The following is a 26,958-nucleotide window of genomic DNA, read 5'->3' as shown; positions in this document are numbered from 1 at the left end:
GTGAAAACAGAGGTCCAGGTTGACAATTAGCCTCCTTGGACACCCAGGGAAGGGTTCCTTATTACTGATTGGATGGGAGTTCTGACTCTCCAGTAGGACTCAGCTAATTCTTTCCTAGCAAGGTATAGCAGACTGCCTTATTAATGCTTCTCACAAGGCCTCCACTGACATGGGGGTATATGCAGCCTCATTAACACTGGACATTGTTGAAAATCCTTAAAGTCCTGATTAGCCCTCTTCTGACTCTTGGGAGGGCTCAGTGCCTTGTTATTGCCTAATAGGGGATGATAATCTCAGCTCCCTTTTTGGCCTTTTCTGATACCACCCTAGGAGTTTGGGGAAGGGTGGAAGAATAAGCTTCCCATGAGGATGGCATGAGTGGGAGTATGTATATTCCCTGGGTATCTATATTGTATATTCCCTGTGATGTTTGGCTGGAGCAGAGTGATTATTATCTAAAAGTTTTCTGTCTTGCTAACCTCTTTTCTAGTCCTTTGACTTCAGAAAGCAGGCTTTTCTTGGGTGTTTTTTGTCTGTGGCCCATCACTGTTTCTTGGTTGCCAGCTTCTTCAGCAACAAGTCTGGTATATATGAAGCAAAAAGAAAATCCAGAGCTCATTTAGTTGTTCCTTGAGTCCCAAGTTCTCTAACAGATCTCATTTCTTTTCACCTTTCAGTCTTCTTATGCTTTTCATACACACACACACACACACTCATTCCAGTGTTTTAGCTGTACTTAACAGTAGGAATAGGGAAAAGTACATCAATTCTATCTTTCTGGAAGCATAAGTCCATGTTTCTAAAAATGTTTTAATGTTTTATTATGACTTACAGATTCACAAGAAGTTGTAAAGATAATACAGATTAGTCCTATGTACTCTTCACCCACTTTCCTGCAAGAATTACACCTTATATAACTAGAGTACAACATAAAACTCAGGAAATGGATACAAGCATATCTCACAGATATTGCAGGTTGAGTTTGGTTCCAGACCACCACAATAAACCAAGTATCACAAGACAAGTCAAATAAGTTTTTTGGTTTCTTAGCACATGTAAGTTAAGTTTATACTGTACTATAGTCTATTAAGTGTGTGATAGCATTATGTCCAAAAAATTATATACATACCTTACTTTTAAAAATACTTTACTGCTGGTTTGTGTGGTGCTCAGCGGTAAAGCATGCTGACTCTCAATCTCAGGGTTGTGAGTCCCCCATGTTAGGCATGGAGCCTACTTATAAAAAACAAACAAAAACCTTATTGCTAAGAAATGCTAACCATCCTTGTCTTTCAAAGAGTTATAATCTTTTTGATGGTGGAAAGTCTTGCCTCAACGCTGATGGCTGCTGACTGATCAAGGTGGTGGTTGTTACTGGAGGGTGGAGAGGCTGTAGCCATTTCTTAAAATAGACAACAATGAAATTTATCACATCAATTAACTCTTCCTTTCACAAATGATTTCTCTGTAGCAGGCAATGCTCTTTGATGGTGTTTTACCCATAGTAGGTCTTTAAAATTGGAGTCTGTCTTCTCAAACCCCGCCTCTACTTTATCAACTAAGTCTATGTAATATTCTAATCTTTTTTGTCATTTCAACAATCTCCACAGCATCTTCGCCAGGAGTAGATTCCATATCGAGAAAATATCTTGCTCATCAGTAAGAAGCAACTCCTCATCTGTTAAAATTTTATGAGATTTGTAGCAATTCAAATATTACAATAATGAGTTTTAAATGTTGAGAGAATTAACAAAATGGACACAGAGACACAATGTGAAATGGCACCAACAGACTTGCTCAACAGTTGTCACAAACTTTCAATTTGTAAAAAACACAGTATCTGCAAAGCACAGTAAAGTGAAGCTAATAAAACCAGATATGCTTGTATTGATGTGTGTGTATAATTCCAACATTTTATCATATGTAGACTTCTATAACCACTACCACAGTCAAGATACAGACTACTCTATCACTACAAAAATCTCCCTCATGCTACTCCTTTATAGTAATTTCCTGCTCCCCTCACCCCAACACCCTAACCCCTGGCAACCACTAACCTCTAACCTCTAGCAACTGCTAACTTGTTCTTCATGGTAACTGATTTTAGAGTGCTGAATAGCAAAGATAGGTTATTACTGACTAATGGTTCTTGAGAGTAGTCTTTTAGTTTGTGGTAGTTATGACTTTTTAAAACGACTCTATTGAGATATGATTGATATGTATCAAAGTACACAACAAAATTTTTAAAGTTTTGATCAAAATTATCATCACCAGGGGATCCCTGGGTGGCTCAGCGGTTTAGCGCCTGCCTTTGGCCCAGGGCGCGATCCTGGAGTCCCGGGATCGAGACCCACGTCAGGCTCCCGGCATGGAGCCTGCTTCTCCCTCCTCCTGTGTCTCTGCCTCTCTCTCTCTCTCTCTGTCTATGATAAATAAATAAATAAATCTTTAAAAAAAAATTATCATCACCAATGAAGGGGCAGATGGATCCTGTGAGCCTGCCTACAGATGTGATATCCTAGGGATACAATGAGGACATGTCCAGAATATAATCACGGAGAAACATCAGGCAAACCCAAAATGAGGAATGAGGAACAATATATTAAACAGAAGGTAGTTAAGATTGTCAGCGTCATAAAAGACAAAGGCTGAGAATTATTCTAGATTAAAGGAGACAAAGGACATCTGACCAAAAAATAAAGTATGTGATTCTACAAAGAATCCTGTACAGAAAAGGGAAAAAAAAAAAATACAAGGACAATGTCAGACCACTGGACAAAAATGAAATGTGACTGGCAGATTCAATTACTGAGTCAAGGTTATATTTTCTGGACTTGAGAACTAAACCACAGTTGTGTAAGAAAATGTGTTTATTCTTAGGAAATAAATACCCACTTAAGCATTATGGCATGATATGAGCACTTTCAAATGGTTCAGGAGAAATACATACATACATATATATAGCGAGAAGGAGAAAACATGCATGCAAATAAGCAAATGGAGTAAGATGCCAATAGCTGACAACAAACCGGTGATTCTGGTCAAAGGGTATATAAGTGTTCTTTGTACAGCTCTTGCCAACTTTTCTTTAAGTCTGAAATCCCTCATGCCTAAAGAGTAAGGACAGTAAGCAACATTCAGATTTACCTTATTCCTGCACCTGACAAACTATTTTAGATACTGTATTTGATTCTGTGCCAGAAAATCTAACCCTTAGGCTTCAATTGGGAGGCAAAAAAATTACCCCAATTAGCTAGCATTTATTCAGGATACTTCTATAATAAAAAACTAAGGCAGCCAGGCTTTTTTCTTTTGTTCACTAAATATATCTAGGAGCCTAAATAAAAGATATCATCTGACTGAAGCTATTTAATTGGGACAAACACTTAATCACCACTGGACTTTTTCCATATAGGATGACCAAATTAGCCTGTGGTTCTATGCAAGGATCCTGTTTCTTGTGCAGCTGGGAATTGAGGAGACTGGCATTCTGACAAACCACTAAAGCCAAGACAGTGGAAATGATGCTAGCTTGGACTTTAAATGCACTCCTATGACTTTGGATTTGCCCACAGAAAGGAAGCAAGTGTGTGAAGCCCACATCTAAACTAACTTTGATTCTTGAGATCTAGTGGCATTCTTGTTTGCACTATACAAATTCCCACATTATAGTTGATTCATATTTTACAATTAAAACCAGATGCTTAAAGGCACAGACCAACAGCATTGTTTGTATTCTTCATAGCCTCTTACAAAGGAAGCATCTTATATTCATTAACTATAAAGTTTGACTTAAGAGTTAAAAGACAAAAAGAACCTTATTAGAACTATTTATCCCTACATACATTCATTGTAAAGTTTGTTAAACTTTTAAGTCATTGTATTGTTTTTCTAAAACTATGTAAAATACTTTCTTCAAAGAAATGATTCTGGGCACCTAGCTGGCTTAGTCAGTGGAGTGTGGGACTCTTGATCCCATGGTTGTCAGTTTGAGCCCCACAGTGGGTGTGGAGATTACTTTAAAAATGAAATTTTGGGGGGATCCCTGGGTGGCTCGGTGGTTTAGCACCTGCCTTCAGCCCAGGGCGTGATCCTGGAGTCCCAGGATTGAGTCCCATGTTAGGCTCCCTGCATAGAGCCTGCTTCCCCCTCTGCCTCTCCCTCTGCTTCTCCCTCTGCCTGTGTCTCTGCCTCTGGTGTGTGTGTGTGTGTCTCTCATGAATAAATAAAATCTTAAAAAAAAAAAAATGAAATCTTGAAAGAAAAAAAAAGTTTCTGGAATGGATAGTCAACCTTAAAAACATACTTTGGAAAAAGCTTCCTTTTAGGAAGACCTGGGTTATTTCTTTTAGGAAATACCTGAGGCTATTTTAAAAAGCAAATAGGTACCTGTAAGCTTTCTATGTATACACTAAAGACACCCTCTGCACCTTGAGTCTGACAGAGCATCAAGCCAGAAACTTGCTGAGTCAATGTAAGCTCAGTTGGCAAGGCTTCCCGTATCTTAAGTCTACGAAGATTTTATAACAAATCTGAGCCACAGAACTCAGATATATAAACTATCAATTTCTAGTAAGTCCTTCTTTAAAAGATGTAACAATGAGATATTAAAAAGCAATTAAGTAGTCCTAGCAAAGGCTCAGATTAGGAAGTTGACTCAGCTTTATAAGAGGCTGAGCATAAAATCACCTATCAGAATCTCTATTTCTAGCCTCTTGTTTACCTAGAGGAGGTTGTTCATTTGCCTATAGTAACCCTTTTACAAGTTTCTAGGAAAAAAAGCCATCCACCTATTGCCATTTCAATTTCTACCGCACATCTATGAAAAATTATAGACACACATATACATCCAGTATTACATTCCTTGTAGAATAGATCCTAAGAGTTTGCCAAACCCACTAATAATAAAAATTTCCTAGGGAGCTTTCCCAAAATGCCAACTTCCTAAGCCTCACCTCAGATATATTGAATCAAAATCTGCAATCCTTACTTTTAAAAAAGATCCCCCATGATTCTAACCATCAGCCAGGTTGTAACTGCTGGTTTAGGGCACCTTTGCCATAACATCACTGTAACAATAACGTCAGATGGCAAAGATAATTTGTTTTATAAGTAATGATTCAAAATCTAAAAGATATAAAAGGTGACAAGCCTTTTTCATTCATCCCTGTCCCCAGCCATCCATTTACTCTTCACGGGCAACCAGTATTACCGATTGCTTATCTGTCCTTCTAGAGAGCCTTCATGCATACACAGGAACATATGGGTATTTCTTCTAAAGATAGCAGCAAACAATACATTTTGAACAAATCAATTTTCAGTACAATGTGTATCTTGGAGCTCCTTCCCCATCAGTATATATAGAGCTTCTTTATTCTGTTTTAACCTGCTTGGCATATGCCATTTTGCGGTTGTATCATACTTGATAAATCAGTCCCCCTTCAGTAGGCACCTATGTTACTTCCCATCTTGTGTTACAATGCATAGTCTTATACTCACGTCATCTTGTACATGCGCAAGTCTACTTGTATGATAAATTCCTAGGCATGGAAATGTTAAGTCAAAGGTACTATAATTGTGACAGATATTGCTAAGTTGCCCTCCCCAAGTACAGTAATTTTCACTCCCATTTGCAATGTGAAAAAGCTTAGCTTTTACACTGAGCAGAATATAAACAATATCAATGGCTTACTTTCTAGGTGTTTCTCCGATATCCTACTTTTATAGCCCAGTAATTTAACAAGGGACATTCTGAAGACAACTTCTATACCATGGAAATCTGCATAATTTTACCATTGCTATTAGAAAGTTTTCTGATTATTGAAGCCCAAGAAAAAGAGGAACTAAGAGAAAGGAGAAGCTGAGGTTAAGGCAGTTCTTGCCAACTTTAGCTGACATATACAGACTAGAAAGTCTTTTTTCCTACTGCGGCATAAAAGATTTAAAATTTTCCACTTAATACACCAAGTGTTGTTCATGTGAAAAAGTAATCAATTGTGCTGTTGTTTTAATCAACAAAAAGTTCTACAAGTGTTAGATTTACCAAGTCTTGCACAAGAGAATTTTACTAAATAATGGCAAGTTGTCCAAAAGAACCACTATAGCTAAGGAAAAAGAATGTCATGTGGAGGGCATGCTGCAGAGATAATGTGCTGGAGAAACACAACTCAAGTACTTCATCTCTTTTATAATACACAAGGACTAGAGGAGAGAAAAAAGGGAACACGTTTTTAACTAAAACAGTTGACAATTTTATTTTCACATTTCACAATACAAATGAAAATTGCCTTTTTTTTTTTGTCTCACTACTCCCCTGCAAAAACTATTCTCTCTTTGATAGGAAGGGGAAGCAAGTCTTCCTTGTCATGCTGTTAGAAAACACCCAGAGTCACAGCACCATGATCTCCTGGTGAAGTAGAACAAGTAATATAAAATGAATATAAAGAGGTTCCTGTCTCTCCTTATCTGTCTGGTCGAGTCATTCCTGGCCGAGTGGGCACCATCATGGGACGAGCAGGAGGTCTCATCATTGGGGGCCCAGGCATCATTGGCATATGGCCTCCCATAGGTGGCCTCATTCCAGGAGCTGCAGGACAAAACAAAGAAAAGGAAAAAAAAAGTCAGAAAATACTACTTATGAGCAAGCTTGATGGAACTTCAATTAAAGACAAAAAAGTAGCCCCCCCCCCTTGCAAAATGCTGAAAGAAAGACATACTTGACAGAAGAAATGCAACAAATTCATCACATCTGTAAATTACTTAGACATTCTCAAACAAAAAACAAAGGTCAACAGAAGAACCATATGGGAATCATGATTTAATGATAGTAAAGGGGGAAACTATTAATAGACTGCTTTTCAGAAACCACCAGGGATACTAGTTCCCTACACTGACCTTTTCTCACTCAGGGAAATTCACAACTAAATCACATGTTACTCAGTCAGCATTTTTAATCAGTTCTATTCACCATAAAACCAGGAGCTATTTCATGAATGTACACAGGCACGGAGGACAATCTTACCACTAAGCGTTTGTTCGGAGTTGTAGGAAAGGTGAGCAGGAGGCCCATGCTGAGAACCTGTTAGTAACCATACTTAGCTCAAGTCAAGAAAGATAGGCAATAATGTGATTTACAACAATTAGCACACACACAAAAATCTGGTTTTTCTAATGCATTTTAGAAACTGTTAAGGAATTTTTTGAGGTGTCCCATCAATATACCAGCCAAATATATGAGCTAGGGAAGGGAGGACAACCAGGGGTGAGGGATAGGGAAGAGCATAGGTAGCTTCACAGAATTGGTAATATTCTACTTCCTCAGCTGAGTGGTGGGTTCACGGGTATTCATCTTATTATTATGCCTCATAATTTTCAGGTCTTCTTTTAAATATAAAAATTTCCCTAATTACTTATTAAACCGTTTTAATTAAAGGCTTGCAATAAATGGTTCAAGAGAAAACTATATTCAAAGTCAAATACAGTCTTATCACAAAAAGTAAAACACAAGTATATGCAAAGACACAACAGGTACAGGATTTTTTAAGATCAATTTCAACAGGAACAGAGAATACTACTAAACTTCTAAGTATCTTACTTTAAAAACCCACTATAACATAATTCATATTCTGCATTTCCTAGAGGAAACTCATCCAGGCCAAAGATTGAAAACAAGGCACCTGAAAAGTTGTTTACTTTGGTCTCCACAGGGCATTTACTTGTAATTAGTTGCCAACATTAGCAACTACTAAATTTAATCACTAGTAAGTAGTAACTCTAGATTCTTTTTTTCAACTTCTTATTATGGAAGTGTTCAAACATAGACAAGAATAGAAAAAAAAAAAGAGTATACAAAACATCCATGTACCCATCATCCAGCTTTAATAATTATTCACTCCTGGCCAACCTTCTATCTTATACCTGCCCACCCCCAACTACTTAATTATTTTAATTTAAATAATCTTATTATTTTATCCTGGCTGAAAATAACAACAAAATACTCAGGAGAACTGGCAATACCAAGCCTGCATTCTCAAATATCAACCACAGGCTGAAGCTGAGTTTCTAGAAGCCTTCTTTAGGTGTGTCATGCATTGACCAGTTCACCACATTCCTAACCCCTCGAAGAATTTGAATTTGTGATCCTGATATAAGAATGCAAAAGAAGCCAAGTCACCTTGTTTTGGGTTCACAAGGCAGTAAGGCAGGAGCTCTTATGTAGACTCTCCTAACATTCCTCTAAATGATACCCACAGTAATAAGCACACTGAATGCTTCTGGCTGGAAAGCTACTCTAATACTTTTGCACCTTGTCCAACCAGTTGAGTTGTAGGTTTCTTATGGGCACTGGATTTACTCTAATTACATAATTTATTCTGCAATCAATAAAATGAGTATAAAAAAGAACTGTTTCCATGAAAACTAATAGATATTTCAAAAAACTCAAGTAAATCATCCCAAAAAGTGCTCACAAATTTAATGGATAAGAGGATCATAAAAGATCAGAACTAGACTGCCTCACAAGGGTTTTAACCTTGAAAGAAAATGAAAAAAGTTGTTAAAGAATATATTATGGATATGGCTTATTGATTTAGGAAAGAAATATATGGAAAAAAAAAAAAAAGGAAAGAAATATATGGTGCTCAAATCAGTAGCCTCATTTTCAAAACAAAGGCCCTGACCGGCTTTCACATAAATCTGCAAACTAATGTACATTCTTATTTATATTAAAATAAAATGTTTGAGGTATCTTTACATCCTTCCTGAATAAAAGACTAACTACAGTGCTAAGGCCCTCTTCATATACTAATTTGGCTTATTTAACCAGAAAGATTAAATCAGCAACAAGGTAGCTCTGCTCTAGATCAAAACAAAAAAGTAGCAGCACAAGTATTTACCTACCGTTCCCTTTATCCACCCCCCCCCACGCCCCCCTTGGAACAAACTCATTTACTTTTTTCTCCATTGTAAATGGCCAAAAGTCAGGAGGAGGCAAGTAAGCAGTAGGGAGGAAGAGAAGAAAAAAAGGCAGCTTTATCCTGGTTTTAGTAGCACAGGTCTTTGGGTAGCATTCAATTATACTGATAAAACAATTATTTCTTTTCATCATTACATATTCACCAAATATAATTTGTTGCAATAATACTAAACCTATTATTTACAATGAATTAAGAATTCCATTTAAATGGAGAACTGAAACAAAATGGAGCATCCTAAAAGGAAAGAGATTCAAACTTACCAGGTCCCACTGGCATCATCCCAGGAGGAGGAGGGCCCATCATTGGCATCATGGGAGGGCCCCCCATATGGGGGGCTGGCATCATACCAGGGCGAGGAGGACCCGCTGGAATATCGAATGAGGGCTGAGGTTAAGATAGGCTTACATATTAATATTTTTTTTCTCTTCTATGAACCTAGTTGGGCTTCATGGTCCTGTCCAAGTTCTGGAACAACAGACTTCTTATGGTTTCTTTTATAACAGTAGAGCCACAAAAATCAATATGCCACAAAACTTTAATCACTTTATGTCTAAAAAACAAGAATAAGACTGTCTAGACAGAAGTATAAAATGAAGTCAGGTTATCCAGGTTAAAAAAAATCCCGAAAATTTAATTTTTTAAATTCTTTTTTTAAAAAGAATTATGAGAATTATTAATATTATAAGGTATAATTATTAAGAATTATGCCTTCTATAGAGTTCCTGTCAAACTAAAACCAGAAGTACCTAATTTCAGATCTGTTTTTCAAAATATCAAAATATTTAAAATATTCTTTAGAAATATGAAAATGGGGATCCCTGGGTGGCTCAGCGGTTTAGTGCCAACTTCACCCCCGGGTGTGATCCTGGAATCCCAGCATTGAGTCCCTCATCAGGCTCCCTGCATGGAGTCTGCTTCTTCCTCTGCCTGTCTCTCTGCCTCTCTCTTTCTCTGTGTCTCTCATGAATAAATAAATAAAACCCTTAAAAGAAAAATACTTAAATTATGAAAATACTTAAATTATGAAAAACATTTGTAGAGATATTCTTGACAAAATTATTTACAACAATTTGGAACTTAAGTGTCCAACAATATGAAAATGGTGAGGCTAATTATGGTACGTTAATAGTATAGATTATTTCACTACTAAAAATAACGGAGTTGGGTGCCAGCTAGCCAAAATACAGAGTAGGACAGAGAGGTGACCTGAGAGCTGCTGTGACTCAAGCAAGGCCTGACCTGTTCCCAGGATGGCGTAAGTACATTAGTGGTCTAGTTACATTAGTGTGCAGCTACTATAAACAGACTACTCCAATGTTCATATCCATGGTTACTTACAGGACCAAGTTTAGGTTTTTGAATTCAATTACAGTCCAAGCCCTCCCAGGAGATCAATGAAACTCATAGCCTAGTTACTCACTCTTCTGTCATTCAGAAACAAAAACCTTCACAGAGAGGAGAGGCCTTTGATCCACTCCACTTTCAACTGTCCAATTCTTGTCTTTCCAAAGGAATATATATTGGTGCCAGGTGGGTTAGAAAATAAAGACTAAAGAGTTTTAATCCTTCAGTGTGGGGTTCACAGCAGTAAATAATTTAATGTACTCATCTATACCTTTTCATATTTTAGGTCGTCTAATCACAGATACAGTCAGACCTTTCCACTGAATTTCTCAGATCCACATGGGATGTCACAAATACAATATCCTAGTAATAACCTGATCAGAAGGCAACTCTGACGATATTTCAGAAATGATACCAATGAAGTTGTTTTTTTTTACTACCTATATATTCATTCAATAAGCATTCAAAAGTCAACTGTAAGATAATCTAACAAAATCAAAGGATAATCTGCCCCCTTAAGTTATGGCTGTTAAGATAAAAACTCTGTAAACTTACGGAGACTGGGGGGAGGTGGGATCATTGCCCCTGCAGGAGGAGGAGCAGAGAATGGAGTAGGAGGTATCTTTCCTTGTTGAAATGCAGCGGCTTTGGAGAGAGTGAGATAAAAAACACCACACAGTAAATAAGAACTCAACAACCCATTTGATAAAATAACAATTTTCTTTTAAATCTTTAACAGTCTCTTGGGCAGCCCCGGTGGCTCAGCGGTTTAGTGCCGCCTTCAGCCCAGGGCAGGATCCTGGAGACCTGGGATCGAGTCCCACATCGGGCTCCCTGCAAGGAGCCTGCTTCTCCCTCTGCCTGTGTCTCTGCCTCTCTCTCTATCTCTCTGTGACTATCATAAATAAATAAAAATTTTTTAAAAAATTAAAAAAAAAAGATTACTATTTCATGGCCTCTATAGTTCTTAAATCAATCATAGAAATTCACCAGCAAAAATTACAATTGATTGGTTTATTGATTTGGGTTTTTTAACCTATTTTTATTTAGTCAGCATTTCTATGGCTGAATTATCAACAGGAGAATGGAATGAAGACCTCCAATCTACCAGTGTCTAGCAAAGAGACACAGTCATCTTTAATCAGTAGATGTGGTTTACAAACAGCGTGAACCATTCACAGTTTTGTTTGAAAAAGAGTGTGATATCTGCCCAAAGGCCAGGCTTTGTAAAACTTCATATGTTGGTTTAGGTTTGAAATTAATATACTGAGCTAAGAGACATAAAAAAGAAACAAAACTTTTAAAGCAAGAGCCTGCCCAGAAGGAGATTCTGATCCGAAAAAATGTCTAATACAGACAATATGAGGCACAAATGAAAACAAAAGAGACTGAAGATATTTTATATATAGCTTTACAAAGAAGTCATGCATAAATACTAAAATATATACTCAGTTAACTATACTGAAACTAAAATTAAGAAATAAATTTTTAAAAATTTTATTTAGGGGATCCCTGGGTGGCTCAGTGGTTTAGCGCGTGCCTTCAGCCCAGAGTGTAATCCTGGAGTCCCACATCAGGCTCCCTGCATGGAGCCTGCTTCTCCCTCTGCCTCCCTTCTCTCTCTCTCTCACGTATAAACAAATCTTTAAAAAAATAAAATAAGGGGATCCCTGGGTGGCGCAGCGGTTTGGCGCCTGCCTTTGGCCCAGGGCGCGATCCTCGAGACCTGGGATCGAATCCCACATCGGACTCCCGGTGCATGGAGCCTGCTTCTCCCTCTGCCTGTGTCTCTGCCTCTCTCTCTGTGTGTGTCACTATCATAAATAAATAAAAATTTAAAAAATAAATAAATAAAATAAAATAAAATAAATAAATAAAAAATTTTTATTTATTCATGAGAAACACAGAGAGAGAGGTAGAGACACAGGCAGAGGGAGAAGCCTGCTCGCTGCAGGGAGCCCGATGTGGGACTCAATCCCAGGACCCCAGGATCAAAACCCAAGCCAAAGGCAGGAGCCCAACCACTAAGCTACCCAGGTGCCCCAATAAATAAAAATTCTAAATGAAAGTAAAATATAGGGACTCCTGGGTGGCTCAGCGGTTGAGCATCTGTCTGTGGCCTGGGGGGTGATCCCAGAGTTCCAAGATAAAGTCCCACATCAGGCTCCCTATGAGGCACTTGCTTCTCCCTCTCTCTCTCTCTCTGCCTTCTCTCCGTGTCTCTCATGAATAAATAAATAAGAAAGAAGAGAAAGAAAGAAAGAAAGAAAGAAAGAAAGAAAGAAAGAAAGAAAAGAAAGAAAAGAAAAGAAAAGAAAAGAAAAGAAAAGAAAAGAAAAGAGTAAAACTCAGAAAGCTATTCCTAAATATAAGCCCTTTCCAATTCAGTGTAATCTGCAGTCTAGTCCCTTTCTACCCAACCAGTACAATGTAGGTCAAATTACTCAAGCAAATCACTGCCAACTCCTAAAGGTCAGATCCCAAAAAATGACCTAGAGTGGAGATTTACATAAAGCTAGCCATTCATATGCCTCTGAATAGAGCCTGTGCTCTATAAGGGATCATAGCCCAACAAAGGCTTTTCCAATCAAAATGTCACTTCCCACACCCTAAGCAGAAAATCAACTTGTAAAGATTGAGGAGTAGACAGTGGACTCAAAGCCAACATAATCATGGACAGCAGCACATGGTGTCCCTGATGGCTTGCCTTCTCTCTTCCATAATCCATCAAAAACATTTACTCATCCTAAATTCTTTTGCTGCATACAGAAAATCAGTAAATGAATATAATTCTAACCTTTAACACCAAGAAATTTCTAACATATTTTCAAATAGAAAAAAAAGATTACATTATAATGTATTTTTTTCAAATGAAATAGGACAATATCTGAGTTTACTCCTAATAATCCAGGATAGAGAAAGGGAGAAGATGAAAGTATTCTCAACTATGGGCACTTTGACCCCCTGGGGACACTGGGGAATGCTTGGTGACATTTTTAGTTGTCACAACTGGGAACTGCTACTGGGATCGAGTGGGCAGATGCCAGGGCTACTGCTAAACACCCTAAAATGCTCAGGACAGCCCCACAACAAAGAATTATCTAGCCCCAAATATCAGCAATGCTAAGTTTGAGAACCTACATTTATTTTTTTATTTTTTATTTTTTTAAAAGATTTTATTCATGTATTCATGAGAGACACAGAGAGAGAGGCAGAGACACAGGCAGAGAGAGAAGCAGGCCCCATGCAAGGAGCCTGACATCAGACTCCATCCCGGGACTCCAGGATCGTGCCCAGGGTGGAAGGCAGGCACCAAACCACTGAGCCACCCAGGGATCCCAAGAACCTACGTTTAAACAAAACAAGACTGTTACAATTAGGTGATGGAAATCAGGGGTGGGGGTCAGCCATGGGAGGCTCATTCATTAACCTTTCTACTTTGAGATTTTCCATAAGCTTTTTTTTTTTTTTCTTAAAATCACAACACAAAGCCCACATTTGCCTGCCAGCTCTGAATAACTAAGAAAGGCCATGTGTCAAACACACCAGAATGATCTAAGATAGAAATGCAACATCTTCTGTCAGTGTCTTGAACTCAACTAGCCTAAACAAAAATTTCCCTAAATAAACAAAAAGAGGAGCTCCTGGGTGGCTCAGATGGTTAAGCATCTAACTCTTGATCTCAGCTCAAGTCTTAATCTTACGGTAGTTAGTTCAAACAATGTTGGACTCCATGCTGGCACGGAGCCTACATAAAACAAAAGAAAAAGAGTATGGAATGTCCGACAGAGGTCAAAACATACTCAGATCATTATGTCACATCCATTACTTCCTTCTTGACTGGTTATCTTTGTGAGAACTGTAAGAATAAGAAACTCAAAGTCTCTCAGACTCTTTGAAGGTAACGATAAACCCACCTCCACCTTTTCCTACTATAAAAAGAAAATAGTTCTAAAAACAACGATCACTACAAAGGAGGTTTCACACAAATTTGCTACAAAATCTAGTCCATGTGAATAAAGAAATATTAGGTAACTCATTCTCCTCTGCCACACTTCCTAATCTAAGCAATACATTTTGCTCTAATCTCAATAATATTAATGTGTTCCATATTCCCTGAGAAACTGATGACCTTCTAATCCATCAGAATGATTAACACATCAGAACGCTATTTATCACTCAGAATGAGTTGCTTCTGTGAAAAACAACAGAGAGACGGGGATTTGAGAAAGAATGGGACCATTTTACCACATCAAGAACATCAGAACAAGACACTGAAATGTACTTGTTTTGTCGATCAGGCTCTGAGCCTGCTCTTCCATCCATTTCTGATAGTAGTCTTTCACATTCTCTTTGTGTTTCCTACCACTGCAGTGTGTCTTTCTCACAGATGGCTGTAAAACAAAAAGGTCATATCAGTCATAGAAACAAGTTTTCCAAACTAGAAATTTTATAAACCCTTTATATAGGTGGCCTGGGTACCTTTAGCAGCTTTAGCTGGGTGCTAAAGCATCACTCACAAACATTATCCAACAATGTACTGTGGTCATTTAACTACTATGTCATCTAAACCAGAGATCACCAAACTATGGCCTAAGGGCCAGCCACCTGATTTTGTAAAACAACATAGTAGAACACAGTCACATTCATTTATTCAGGTACTATCTATTTCTTTCCTCTACAAGTCATCAAAACAAAGATGATATGGTCCACAAACCTAAAATAATTACAATCTGACACTTTAAGGAAAAGTCTGCAAACTTCTGATCTAGAATATGCCTTTTGATGCTCTAAGATTATCCTATACCAAGATAATATAGTTTATATATATTTATACTGTTTATGAGAATATCCTCTTTTAAATGACTATGGGTCTAGAATACAGACTATGTGAGTCACATACAGACTTGTGTCTCTAGCCCACTAATCCTTTTGTTCTTTAGCAGTTTTACTCAGGTAGAATTGACATAAGATAAACTCCACACATTTAACCATTGTTAACAAGTTAACATTTATCACTTACTACATGCTAAACACCATGCTATTTACTTTACAAGCAGTGTCTCAATTGTCATAATAATCACATGTGCATGGTACAATGGAATGTTAATCAGAAAGAACCAATCACTGAATCACACAATTATGGACAAATCTCAAAACTATGCTCAGAGGGGCCTGGGTGGCTCAGTCAGTTAAGTGTCTGACTTTGGCTCAGGTCATGATCTCAGGGTCTTAGGATTGAGCCCCACATGGGGCATCTCACTCAGAAGGGAGTTTGCTTGTCCCTCTGCCCCTCCCTCCACTAGTGCTCGATTGCTTGCTAATAAATAATCTTTAAAAAAATAAAGCAAGCTTAGCTATCAAAATGAGGTACACAGACTAAATACTCTAAGATTCCATTCATATAAAGTTTTAAAACCAGTAACACTAATCTTTCATAATAAAACCCAGATCAATCGGGGCCAAGGGTGTAGGGGACTGACTATAAAAAGACACAAAGGAACTTTCTGGGATGATGGAAATGTCCTGTATTTCAATGTATACACCGAACTGTAATTATTTGCCAAATCATCAGACTGTATGCTTAGAATGTATGCATTTAATCAAAATATAATTCAATGAAATTGATTAAAAAAATCACAAGCTTGGGATCCCTGGGTGGCGCAGCGGTGGCAAATGCCTGCCTTTGGCCCGGGGCTTGATCCTGGAGTCCTGGGATCAAGTCCCACATCAGGCTCCCTGCATAGAGCCTGCTTCTCCCTCTGCCTGTGTCTCTGCCTCTCTCTCTCTCTCTCTGTGTCTCTCATGAATAAATAAATAAAATCTTAAAAAAAAAATCACAAGCTTACTATCTTCAATTTGTGCTTAAAGACTTGTCTGATAAAACACATAGCTGGCAGGGGTACCTGGGTGGCTCAGTGGTTGAACGTCTGTCTTTGGCTCAGGTCGTGACCCCAGGGTCCTGGAATTGAGTCCCACATCAGGCTCCCCAACAGGAGTCTGTCTCTCCCTCTGCATCTCTCATGAATAAATAAAATCTTAAAAAAACAAAACAAACAAAAAAAACCAACTAGCTGGTAAGTAGCAAATGAAGGCCTGGAGCCCAGATCTTACTCAGATGCTCCTCAGGGCTGCCTAACTACCTCCTACTGATAGATCCTCTCTTCACAGGATTGCTTCACTAGAACCAGGTATGACCAATACCACATGAACAGAGACTGTCTTTTCATGGTCTACATTTCAAAATATTGTTCCCTGACTCCTCAATGACTTATTATGTAATACAACAATGAGGCCTTAAGCCTAATAACAAAATCATGCCTAAAAGTCAGCAAAAACTCAGAAGTTGCAGCACTGATTGTTTACTGCATATCAAAGTCCACCACAGGGAACCGGTTCAATCACTATGGAATTTTGCTACATTCACAAACTATCATGTTAGGACAACAATATCACAAAAGCACCTGGCATTTCTCACAAAGAGACATGCATTTTAAAGAGATATTCTTCAATTCTCTAAACGCTGGCATTAGCAGGTAAGCTATAATTAGCCTACTCGCTATATCAGAAAATTATGATGAGGGGTTTGACCAAACAAAAAGACTGGGGTTCTTTTTTTTTTTTTTAAGATTTTTATTTGTTTATTTCATGAGAGACAGAGAGGGAGGCAGAGACACAGGCAGAGGGAGAAGCAGGCTCTATGCAGGGAGCCCAATGTAGGACTCAATTCCGGAACTCCAGGATCACACCCTGAGCCAAAGGCAGACACTCAACCACTGAGCCACCCAGGTGTCCCAAGACTGGGATTCTAAAGGCAAGCTACCATAATAACAACTTATTGGAGAAGTCCCATCCAGGACAAACTATAAGTAATATTCAAAACTATTATTCCTTCAAGAGGGACCATCTTATTTCAATATTCCACAAATGAATGCTGAACTACATCTGACCAAGTGTTAGAATTCCAAATGAAGTAACAACACAGAAATCATGGGCTAGGGTCCTTGCAGCTACATTTCAAGAGGACAAGATGATCAAAAGTTCTGGTTTAATTAGGTTTCTGCAGAGGCAGCAAAGTATAGAGCTGTAGTCTTTAAGGTGCAGCTCACGAGCATCTAAGGGTGTCTCAGACCCACCTTTTGGGAAGGTGTGCAAGGTCAAAGTAGTTTCATAATACAAAGACATTTCTTTTTCACTGTATTGACAATTCCAGATGATGCCAAACTTCTGGCACTTTAGAATGAACTGAGGCAATGGCAACCCAATGCATTAAGGATTATTGTATTTTTTCAACAGTATGCACTCACAGGGGAAAAATCTCCAGTTTCATGGAGACTGTCCTTGCTGAAGTAGCAAAGTTATTAATTCTATCATACCTACTAATATATAACTGTTATATATACTCTTGTGTTCATGTCTTTTGAATATTCTGGGTGAAAATGAGATATACAAAGTACTTCAGCCACATGCCAAAATATGGTGCCATTCCAAAGAAAAGCAGGAATGCAAATGTTTCAAGTTGTAAGCTCTACCAGCTGCCTCTTCAATGGAACATTTTTACCTGACAGAGCTGAGACACAAACTGGAAATTTAGACTTCTTAGAAATAAATGAAGTGAGCCTATCACTTTAAGGAAGCAATTGGTACTATTTACTGCCAAAAATAAAATTTGAGCTTTCTTTTTTTTTTTTTTAATTTTTTAAATTTTTATTTATTTATGATAGTCACAGAGAGAGAGAGAGGCAGAGACACAGGCAGAGGGAGAAGCAGGCTCCACGCACCGGGAGCCTGATGTGGGATTCGATCCCCGGTCTCCAGGATCGCGCCCTAGGCCAAAGGCAAGCGCCAAACCACTGCACCACCCAGGGATCCCCAAAATTTGAGCTTTCAAACAAAACTCAGAATTTTATTTTATTTTACTTTAAATATTTATTTATTTATTTATTCATGTGTGAGAGAGAGAGAGAGAGAGAGAGAGGCAGAGACACAGGAGGAAGGAGAAGCAGGCTCCATGCCGGGAGCCCAACGCGGGACTCGATCCCAGGACTCCAGGATCGTTCCCTGGGCCAAAGGCAGGCGCTAAACCGCTGAGCCACCCAGGGATCCCCAAAACTCAGAATTTTAGAAAACCTTATTTACTACCATGAGCTTGTCAACTTCCTAATACGTAAAAGCCATTTTTTATTAGATTATGACATTAATGTGAATATTTATATTACATAATCAAATGTGTCAACATTTGGAAGACCTGTAAAATTGAGTGAACCAATATTCCAATATTCATTTTCCAATTGACCAAAGCATGTTACAAAATCATGTCTGGTAAAATATTCCCTCAAAGTACAAGACAGATCAGTGAAATTTGGGGGGGGGGGGGGGGGGAGGGAGAGAGAATCTTAAGCACGCTTGATGCTCAGCATACAGCTGGACACAGGGCTTCATCTCTCACAACCCTAAGATCATGACCTGAGCCAAAAGTAAGAGTCAAACACTTAACTGACTCAGGCACCCACGCATCCCCAGATCAGTGAATTCTGATGTAACAGTATGAAAAATTTGATATGGTTTCAAGAGCCCACACTGAAACTAGTTTGGATATAGTAATATAAAGTATTAAAGAATATCCACAATTATCTAAAAAGGCTAGTAAAGTACTCCTTATGCTTGTGCGGTTGAAGTCTTCATACAATTCAACCAAAATATAGTGCAACAAATATAATGCAGAAAAACCCAGCTGTCTTCCATCAAGTCAGACATTACAGAGGCTTGCAAAAAGATTAAAGCAATGCCATTCTTCACACTCATTTTTTTTTGAAAATTGCTATTTTTCACTTTTAAAATGTTATTTGTATTACAATTAAAGTGTTAATACTACTTTCAAATGAATCAATAAGTATCTTAAGTTTTAACTTCAAATACAACAAATATTAATAGCTAAACCAATATAACTCATGTAACTGTTTTTTTGTTTGTTTGTTTTTTAATAACCCAGTAATTTTTAAGAGTGGAAGGGACCAAAGAAGTTTGGGAACTGCTGGCACAGAAGCCCTGGACTTAGACTGCTTAGGCTAACCTTTTAGCTCTGTACAACTTCCTGGTTTAGCAACACACCCAGTCATGTATCCATACTCTGCCTCAGTTTCCTCCTCTGTAAAATGAAGATAATACTAACTTATCATAAGCATTAAACAAAATGATATATGTTATGCATCTGGAACACTGCCTGACACACAGTAAATATTCGATCTTAATTTTGGGGGGCAGCTTTTAATCAAATCAAAGGACAGTACTCGGGTTTCAAATTTAGGCATTTCTTTCCAGTTTAGTCAATCAAATGTGTGAGTGCCTTGTCACAATCAAATATTTGAACTTTAGATCTCCCTGGAATTTTCACTTGTCATAAACTTTTTTCACCTTCAGATTTCACCTTTATTTTGGGTCTCAACTGAAAACACCAACCGCTGGAAGACTCATAACTACAAATTACGAAAACAGTTACAGGAAGGATGGAGAAAAAGAAATCCAGATTATTTTCTCCAAGCAGGCGCACTTAAACTCCCACAGGATGGAAGGCACAAATTTACACCTAAAAAATAAAAAATCTAATTTGTCACACACAGGTGCTGTGAAAATGAAAAGAGACGCTACTTACAGAGTCATGGGTGAGGTATGTGTCGCAGTAGTCACAATAAAACCTGGGAAGAGATAGAAAGCAGAGAAAAAGAGAAGACGACAGCCAGTTAACAGAGCCCACCCACCGACGTGCCGTTCAATGAACGTAAACTACGAAAAGATCCACCCGCGATTCCAAGACGTCCAACAAAGCGACCTGACACAAGCTGCGGGGGGGGGGGGGGGGGGGGGAGGTTGCCTTGCGCGGAGTCGACCTCCACATACTGAAAGACGGCAGCGTCTAGAATTCCGGGGCTCCCTCGCCCAAGCCTGCCGCTCTCCGGGAAACTTCAAGAGCTAGAACCCGCTCTCCACTCCCACACTGGGCCACAGTGATTGCCCGTGAGCGCCAACACCCGCAGATTCGGGCCCCCGACTCACTTAGGCATGTTGCGCTGCAGGCCGTTGGCCACTCCGTCCCGCGCCGCCCGGAAATGACGCACACAGCAGGCGCCGACGCAGCGGAGCTGACGCGCAAACGCGACTCCAGAAACTCCCGCTAGTCCTCCAATCCGCGGGGCCTGCTGCGGCGCGCCGGCCTTAGGCGGGGCTTTCTTCCTTCTCCCCCCGCCTACAGGAAGGCGGAAGGTGGGGTATGAAGGGTCCCTGCGAGGTTCAATCCGCGCCGCTGCACTCTGGCTCCCTGACGTTTCCGAAAGCGTTTTTCGTTTGTCTACAACTTCTTAAGCGTCGTCCGCTGTGTGCCAGGCACTGCTGTAAATGCTGAGAAGACAGCAGTGACCAAAACAGACAGAACTCCCTGCCCTCATGGAGTCGGGGAAGACGAATGAATGTCGGTTAGGTGGAGTCCTGTGCTGGGGCGTTGGGGGAAGGGAGTGACGCAAGGAAGAGAGGAGTTCCACTTGTAAGACCCAGAAAGCTTGCTGAGAAGGTGACAGCAGGGAAGTCATAGGTCTCTTAAAGCAATTAGCCCGAAGCAAAAGTTTTTACGATGCGTCTTCTTGGGTCTCGTGGACCCGAGGAGATGGGAGTCCTATCTCGGCTTCCTGGCCGTGCCACCTGAGCAAGTTATTTGATCTTTCTGAGCCTCAGTCTCATCTGAAGAGTATGGATGATAATTCTCACTTGTGGAGCTTAAGAACTAAATGTGAAAATGCTCGTAAAGTGTTTGGTGCAACGTCTGTACATCCTAAGTCCTCTGCATATGGCAGTTACGTTTACGTAAGGGGAAAATGAGAGAAGTATCTTGTCCACAGACCTAACCCGTGCAACAGCAAGGCCAAACTCCCAGCGTGGCCTGCCAGACTCCAGAATGACCCGACCGGTCTCAGAAAAGGGAAGTAAATTTTTTTTTCCTAAGATTTTTATTTATTTATTCGTGAGAGACAGAGACACAGGCAGAGGGAGAAGCAGGCTCCATGCAGGGAGCTCGACGTGGGACTCGATCCCAGGAACCCCGGGGTCACTCCTTGGGCTGAAGGCAGGCTCTTAACCGCTGAGCCACCCAGGCGTCCAAGTAATTGTTTAGAATGGTGAGTTAGAGCTTTTGATTCTTCTCCATATTCTCCGATGGTGGCGTTGCAATCAAAATAATAATTGCTGCTTTATTTGAATGTTTACTATGTCCTAGGTGCTTTGAATGCATTAATTTATTTGATCTATTCAAAAACCCTATTCACATTTCAAGGTGCTTGGCTGGCACAGTCACTAGGCATGCCACTCTTGATCTCCAGGTTGTGAGTTTGAGCCCCTGGTTAGGTGTAGAGATTACTTAAAAATAAAATATTTTAAAAAATACTTATAAAAAGCCCAATCCTATTATTCACATTTCAGATGAGGAAACTAGTTTTAACAAGGGAAAGTGTACCACAAGTACTACTAGCCCCGTCTTAAAAGTTAACTGCCCAATGAAATTATTAGGCTTTCATCACTCTTACAATAGTAAATCCTAGCATTATTAATGGTAGAACAATCATATTATGTGTCTCCTGCTAGGATGTCAACATTCAATATGCATCATCAAGTATGACCTATTCTTACCAAAAAATGTTTCAATTGGATCTACTCAAGTTTATAGGCTAGGCAAGAGGATCAAGCTAAAGTAAAGCAAAAGGCAGCAAACAGATTCAGAAGTTGGGATATTCTATAGGACAAATGGCCTCTTTCCTTCACCAAATCAAGAAAAGATGTCATTCTGGATTTACGTGTTTTTGAGAGACATAACAGTTAGACATAGCATATAGCTCAGGGTTAGATCCTAGTTTGGAGAAACCAGCTCTAAAGAACATTTTGGGGAAATTATCTGGGCCTTAATGTTGTAGTTCTAGAAACCCACCTTTGTGTAGGCACCCTGAGTTGATTCTTTTCAAAGGAGATAGATTTGTCAACCATGTTTTTACCCACCACCCCACCCCATGTCCGATTTCCTTCTGTGCTGATCTTGGGCCTGCTTTACCCTCAGATGCATTCTTCACCTTTCCCTTGCTCTTTTCAGTATGGCGGTGATGCCATGAAGGCTGTGTGTCTTGCACTCTTGTGCTGTTTTGCTTCCAGGCTGTTACTGGGCAACATCCGAAGAGAGGCACTCCTGGAAATTGGAGAGATGGAGGAAGAAGGCAGAGTATCCCCACCTCCACCCCACCCCAAACTCAAGCTGTCTCCTCCCACCTACCTGGCTCCAATTTCTAGCAGCAGATCCTCAGCCCCAGCTCTGGTAACAAAATGTCCTCCTTCTGTTTCTCCAGTGTGAGGGCGGCAATAGTTTCTTCCTATTGCTTGTCTCTGGACTGTTTCACTTTTCTCTGTTTCACTTTTTACCTCTGCCAAAACCTATATAAACCACTTATTTGAATTAAATTCCTCCTGCTTTAAAAACTTAGAATTGTCTGTTTTCTAGAACTCAGAAAGTAACTTTACTTCCAAGTTCCAAATGGTATCTCCCCTGAGTCTTGCATATGGGCCTTATTATCTAGAAAGCAGTGCTTTTCACACTTTTCCTGAGTGTCCCAAGCAACTGAGAGAGTTCATTTTTTTGCCCTCATTGCCCTAGGTCTCAGGTGAAAATCCGAAGTGCCTACCTGAGCTTGAAATGCCCTGGAACTTTCTAGATGATATCTTAAAATATTTGCAATCTACTTTATACATAACATTTATATTTTTCAATTTTTCTTAAGGTATTTTAAACATAAAATGTATTTTGTTTATGTTTTAATAAGTAATAAGTACACATGATGCAAGATTAGGAAAGGACAAAAGTATGTTCCCAGACACACATCCCCTTGTCAGTTTCTTGCATATCCTTCCAGGGAAAAACCACACATATGCAAATATAAGCATATGTTTCCTGATTCTATTTCCCAATATGGCACAGTATTTTTTTGTATAGATGTACCTCAATATATTAACCAGTCCTTTATTGATGAACACTTATATTATTTCTTGTCTTTTGCTATGACAATGATGCTAAAGCACACAGTTAATTGGCATATATATATATATTTGTAGGATGGATTTCTAAAACTGGAATTACTAGGTTAAAGAGCTTTGCATCTATCATTTTGAAAAATATTGCAAAATTTCCCTCTATTGTGATTGTATTTAAGAGTGTTTCTTCATCTTTTCATTCCAAAAGTGCCACTGTGTTATAATTTTAATTTCTCTTATGAATAAAGTTGAGCATTTTTTTCATATGTTTAAGAGCCTTAAAGAATCTGTGGCACCTGGCTGGCTTAGTTGGTGGAGTGTGCAACTCTTGATCTCAGGGTTGTGAGTTCGATCCCCACATTGGCTGTAGAGATTACTTAAAAATGGCAAAATCTTTTTAAAAAAAGAAGAAGAAGGGGATCCCTGGGTGGCTCAGCGGTTTGGCACTTGCCTTTGGCCCAGGGCGTAATCCTGGAGACCCGGGATCGAGTCCCACATCGGGCTCCCTGCATGGAGCCTGCTTCTCCCTCTGCCTGTGTCTCTGCCTCTCGCTCTCCGTCTCTCTCATGAATAAATAAATAAAATCTTAAAAAAAAAGAGAGAGAGAGAGAGAGAGAATAGGGTGCCTGCATGGCTCAGTTCATTAGGCATCTGCCTTCACTAGGTCATGATCTCAGAGTCCCGAGATTGAGCCCTGCGTCAAGCTCCCTGCTCAGCAGAAAGCCTGCTTCTCCGTCTCCTTTTGCTCCTCCCCCCGAGTCCTGTATGAGCGCGCTCTCTCTAAAATAAATAAATAAAATCTTTTAAAAGAAAAGAATTATCTTAGTTACATGTGACAAAACCAACTTAAACTAGCTTTGGCAAATAGCTCCCTACAGAAGCCCAGAAATTGGGACATCTCAGGGTAGATTTATCTCCAGGTATGGTCTCAAAAAATGTTGTTACTTTGTCTGTTTGTCTCTCCATCTCTCATCTCATCTCTGCTTGTCTGCTTCTCTTTGTACATTGGCTTCAACTTCTCACATTTCAGCCTGGCTTCCTCTACACAACCAGGCAAGATAACGTCAAATATTTCCAAAATTCCATTCTTCTAGCACCATAGTGCCAAAAGCCAGGGAGCGGCCTGAATAGCTAGGCTTGAGTCAAGAATCTTCCTTGGATAGGGATGGGTGGGGAATTGTAATAACGGTCCCACTAAAACCTGAGGGAATAAGACAGGAGTATCCAGAGGTGATGGGTGGTGGGTACTGTTTTCAAGGAAGAAGAGAAAAGCCTCCCGGGCCAGAAATGGTGTGTACAGCTGCCACCGTTGCTCATATGTAACCCAGTTTGCAAAACCCAGCTCAAAGGAAATACCCAGTTTAAGGTGGTAATTTCCATTGTAACCACCAGAGGACTTGTGCCTCTGAGGTCCCTAGTGCCTTCAATGACCAACATTGTACTTCCCTTCCTCTCTCCCTCATCTTTTCCCAATGCTAAGGCACAGGAAGTAATATTCAGTTATTTAATATTTATTCAATAAATGTTTGCTGACTACCCAGTTGGTGTTCAGGTCAGTGTTGGCCACCATCAATGGAAAATGATTAAACATGCTATGTCCACCATTAAGTTTAGTGTACACAGTAAGCATTTAAACAAAGAGCTATAGAGCATTATATAATAAGGACAATGATAAAACAACTTCATCAAGAAGTACCATGGGTGGCTCAATGGTTGAGTGCCTGCCTTTGGCTGAGGTTGTGATCCCGGGGTTCTGGGATCGAGTCCTGTGTTGGGCCCCTGCAGGGAGCCTGCTTCTCCCTCTGTCTGTGTCTCTGTATCTCTCATGAATAAGTAAATAAAATCTTAAAAAAAAAAATAAGTAATAAACACAATTTCTAGACCCAAAATGCCTGGGTTTAAATCCCAGTACCACAAGCTATTGCTTGGACCTTGGGAAAGTTGCTTAACCTCTTTCGGTCTTAGCTTCCTCATCTGTAAAAGGGGGACAGTAATAATGCCTACTTCATGGGGTCATGGTTGTAAGGACTGAATAAAATAATTACTACAAAGCACTTAGCACAGGTTAGCCCTGCAATAATTGACAAATAGTGTTGGCACTGTCAATAGTAAGACTCGTTATTAAAAACCAGGTCTCCTGAATTCCACACACATCTAGGAATCCTTCCAGGCCTCTTCAGGGCCACACAAGAGATGAGCTGCAGAACTCAGAGTCATTTTCCGTCTGCCTTCCAATAAAAGACTTCAGACCCACTTTGCAGCTGTCAGTGGCTGCTGACTCTTCTATCTATGAGGCACTCTTCAGAATTCACCTTTTTTTTTTTTTAAGATTACTTATTTGAGAGAGAGCAGAGTGAGTGAAAGAGAACACGAGTCAGGGGAAAAGGCAGAAAGAGAGGAAGAAGCAGGGTCCTCACTGAGCAGAGAGCCTGATGTGGAGCTCAATCCCAGGATCCTGGAACTCTGGAGCCATGACTCAAGCTGAAGGCAGATGCTCAACTGACTGAGCCACCCAAACACCCCAGAATCCACCATTCTTATTTCTTTCCCAGACCTCAGGGCCCCAAAATGTGGGGGAGAGGCTGAATCCCAGGTGGACGTGCCTCTGCACTCTGAGTTGTACTTCCAGTTCAGAGAGAGCTGATCTGTTGATAGATACCTCCGTGGGGAGGATCATACAACTGTGACTTTATCCCCTAACTTTTCCTTTTGAACTGAGACCTTGCTACAATGAGGTAGACTTAGAAGGCTAACACTTGACCTTTCTATTTGGAAACAACAGAAGGACAAAGGGCACCAGCTTTAGAAGTTCACACCAGGTGTCCCAGATGGGTATAAACATAGCTATGGCTGAGGACTCATGACCATAGCTGGTAGGAGGAAGGGAAGTCCTTCTGAGGACTTCACCCAATCTTTAGCCCAGTCTACCCTGCAAGTGAAATCATTGAGAGGTGACCTAGATGCTGCCTTCCAAGGCCAGTGCCTGGAGGCAAGGCTTTTGCCACCTAGCCTGGGCAGCACTAGAACCTCAGTGAGTATGAGCATCTGGCACCTTCAGGATGGCAGCAGACCTCATCCATTTTTGGCTGAGTGGGGAGAGAATGATTATTCATTAGTTCTGCCGTGATTATCTTGTCTCCCTCACAGTAAACAGAGGGTTCACAACTGGGAATAGGAAAGGCCAATGTCCCAGGATCTGGGGAGCAAGTTCTTTTTTTGAAACTCTAACGCTGTTGGATCAACAGGTGGAAGCCTGGTTAGGCACTAATCAAAAAGGCAGAAGAACAGGTTTGGCAGGGTGGTTTTGAGTAACTCTCTACTGAAAAGGAGTTATTACTCTTGGAATGTCCTCTCTTAGGTGTAGTATTTTCTTCCTGAGCCCATTTTATGAACACGGAAGCTTTCAGCCTGATCCTAGAAGTGCCACGTTGGAAAGCTGGAAACAGAAACATAAGTGGCTTTTTCGTGGCTTAATACTTTAATAGGATCTGAGGTCATGGTTGGGAATGGTGTGCGCAAGCACATGTACATGTGCACGCTCACACACACAAACATGCGCACGCCATTCTGCTGCCCCAGGGCA

At 39.9% G+C, this 26,958-nt stretch overlaps 1 protein-coding gene and 1 long non-coding RNA gene across 3 annotated transcripts; one reads left to right on the top strand and one right to left on the bottom strand.

Annotated features, from left to right (window-relative positions):
• Nucleotides 1-796: 796 nt before the first annotated feature.
• On the bottom strand, nt 797-20,580 carry SNRPC (small nuclear ribonucleoprotein polypeptide C). Its single transcript, XM_025990773.2, has 6 exons — nt 20,373-20,580; nt 19,972-20,014; nt 14,605-14,713; nt 10,875-10,964; nt 9,236-9,340; nt 797-6,586 (listed from the first exon to the last, which is right to left on the bottom strand). Exons 1-6 carry the CDS (start codon nt 20,378-20,380, stop codon nt 6,462-6,464), a joined length of 480 nt encoding a protein of 159 aa, XP_025846558.1. The 5' UTR covers nt 20,381-20,580; the 3' UTR covers nt 797-6,461.
• A 768-nt stretch (nt 20,581-21,348) lies between these two features.
• Nucleotides 21,349-22,826, top strand: LOC140594742 (uncharacterized). 2 transcript variants are annotated; one of them, XR_011995962.1, is made up of 2 exons: nt 21,349-21,484; nt 22,506-22,826. It is a non-coding gene; the product is annotated as an uncharacterized lncRNA (long non-coding RNA). The 2 variants fall into 2 exon arrangements; XR_011995961.1 differs by having other exon boundaries at nt 21,376-21,484; nt 22,447-22,826.
• Nucleotides 22,827-26,958: the final 4,132 nt, after the last annotated feature.

Source organism: Vulpes vulpes, chromosome 1 (assembly GCF_048418805.1).
Source record: "Vulpes vulpes isolate BD-2025 chromosome 1, VulVul3, whole genome shotgun sequence".
Taxonomy (NCBI): domain Eukaryota; kingdom Metazoa; phylum Chordata; class Mammalia; order Carnivora; family Canidae; genus Vulpes; species Vulpes vulpes.
Note: the sequence above shows the minus strand (reverse complement) of the source record. Positions and strands in the feature narration are given on the sequence as shown.

What these genes read in the sequence shown, in the direction of transcription:
- SNRPC (XM_025990773.2), bottom strand. An exon ending in CCCACCTCCCCCCAGTCTCC is followed by an intron (nt 9,341 to 10,874) that starts GTAAGTTTACAG and finishes TCGATATTCCAG; the next exon opens with CGGGTCCTCCTCGCCCTGGT. An exon ending in GATGATGCCAGTGGGACCTG is followed by an intron (nt 6,587 to 9,235) that starts GTAAGTTTGAAT and finishes TTTGTCCTGCAG; the next exon opens with CTCCTGGAATGAGGCCACCT.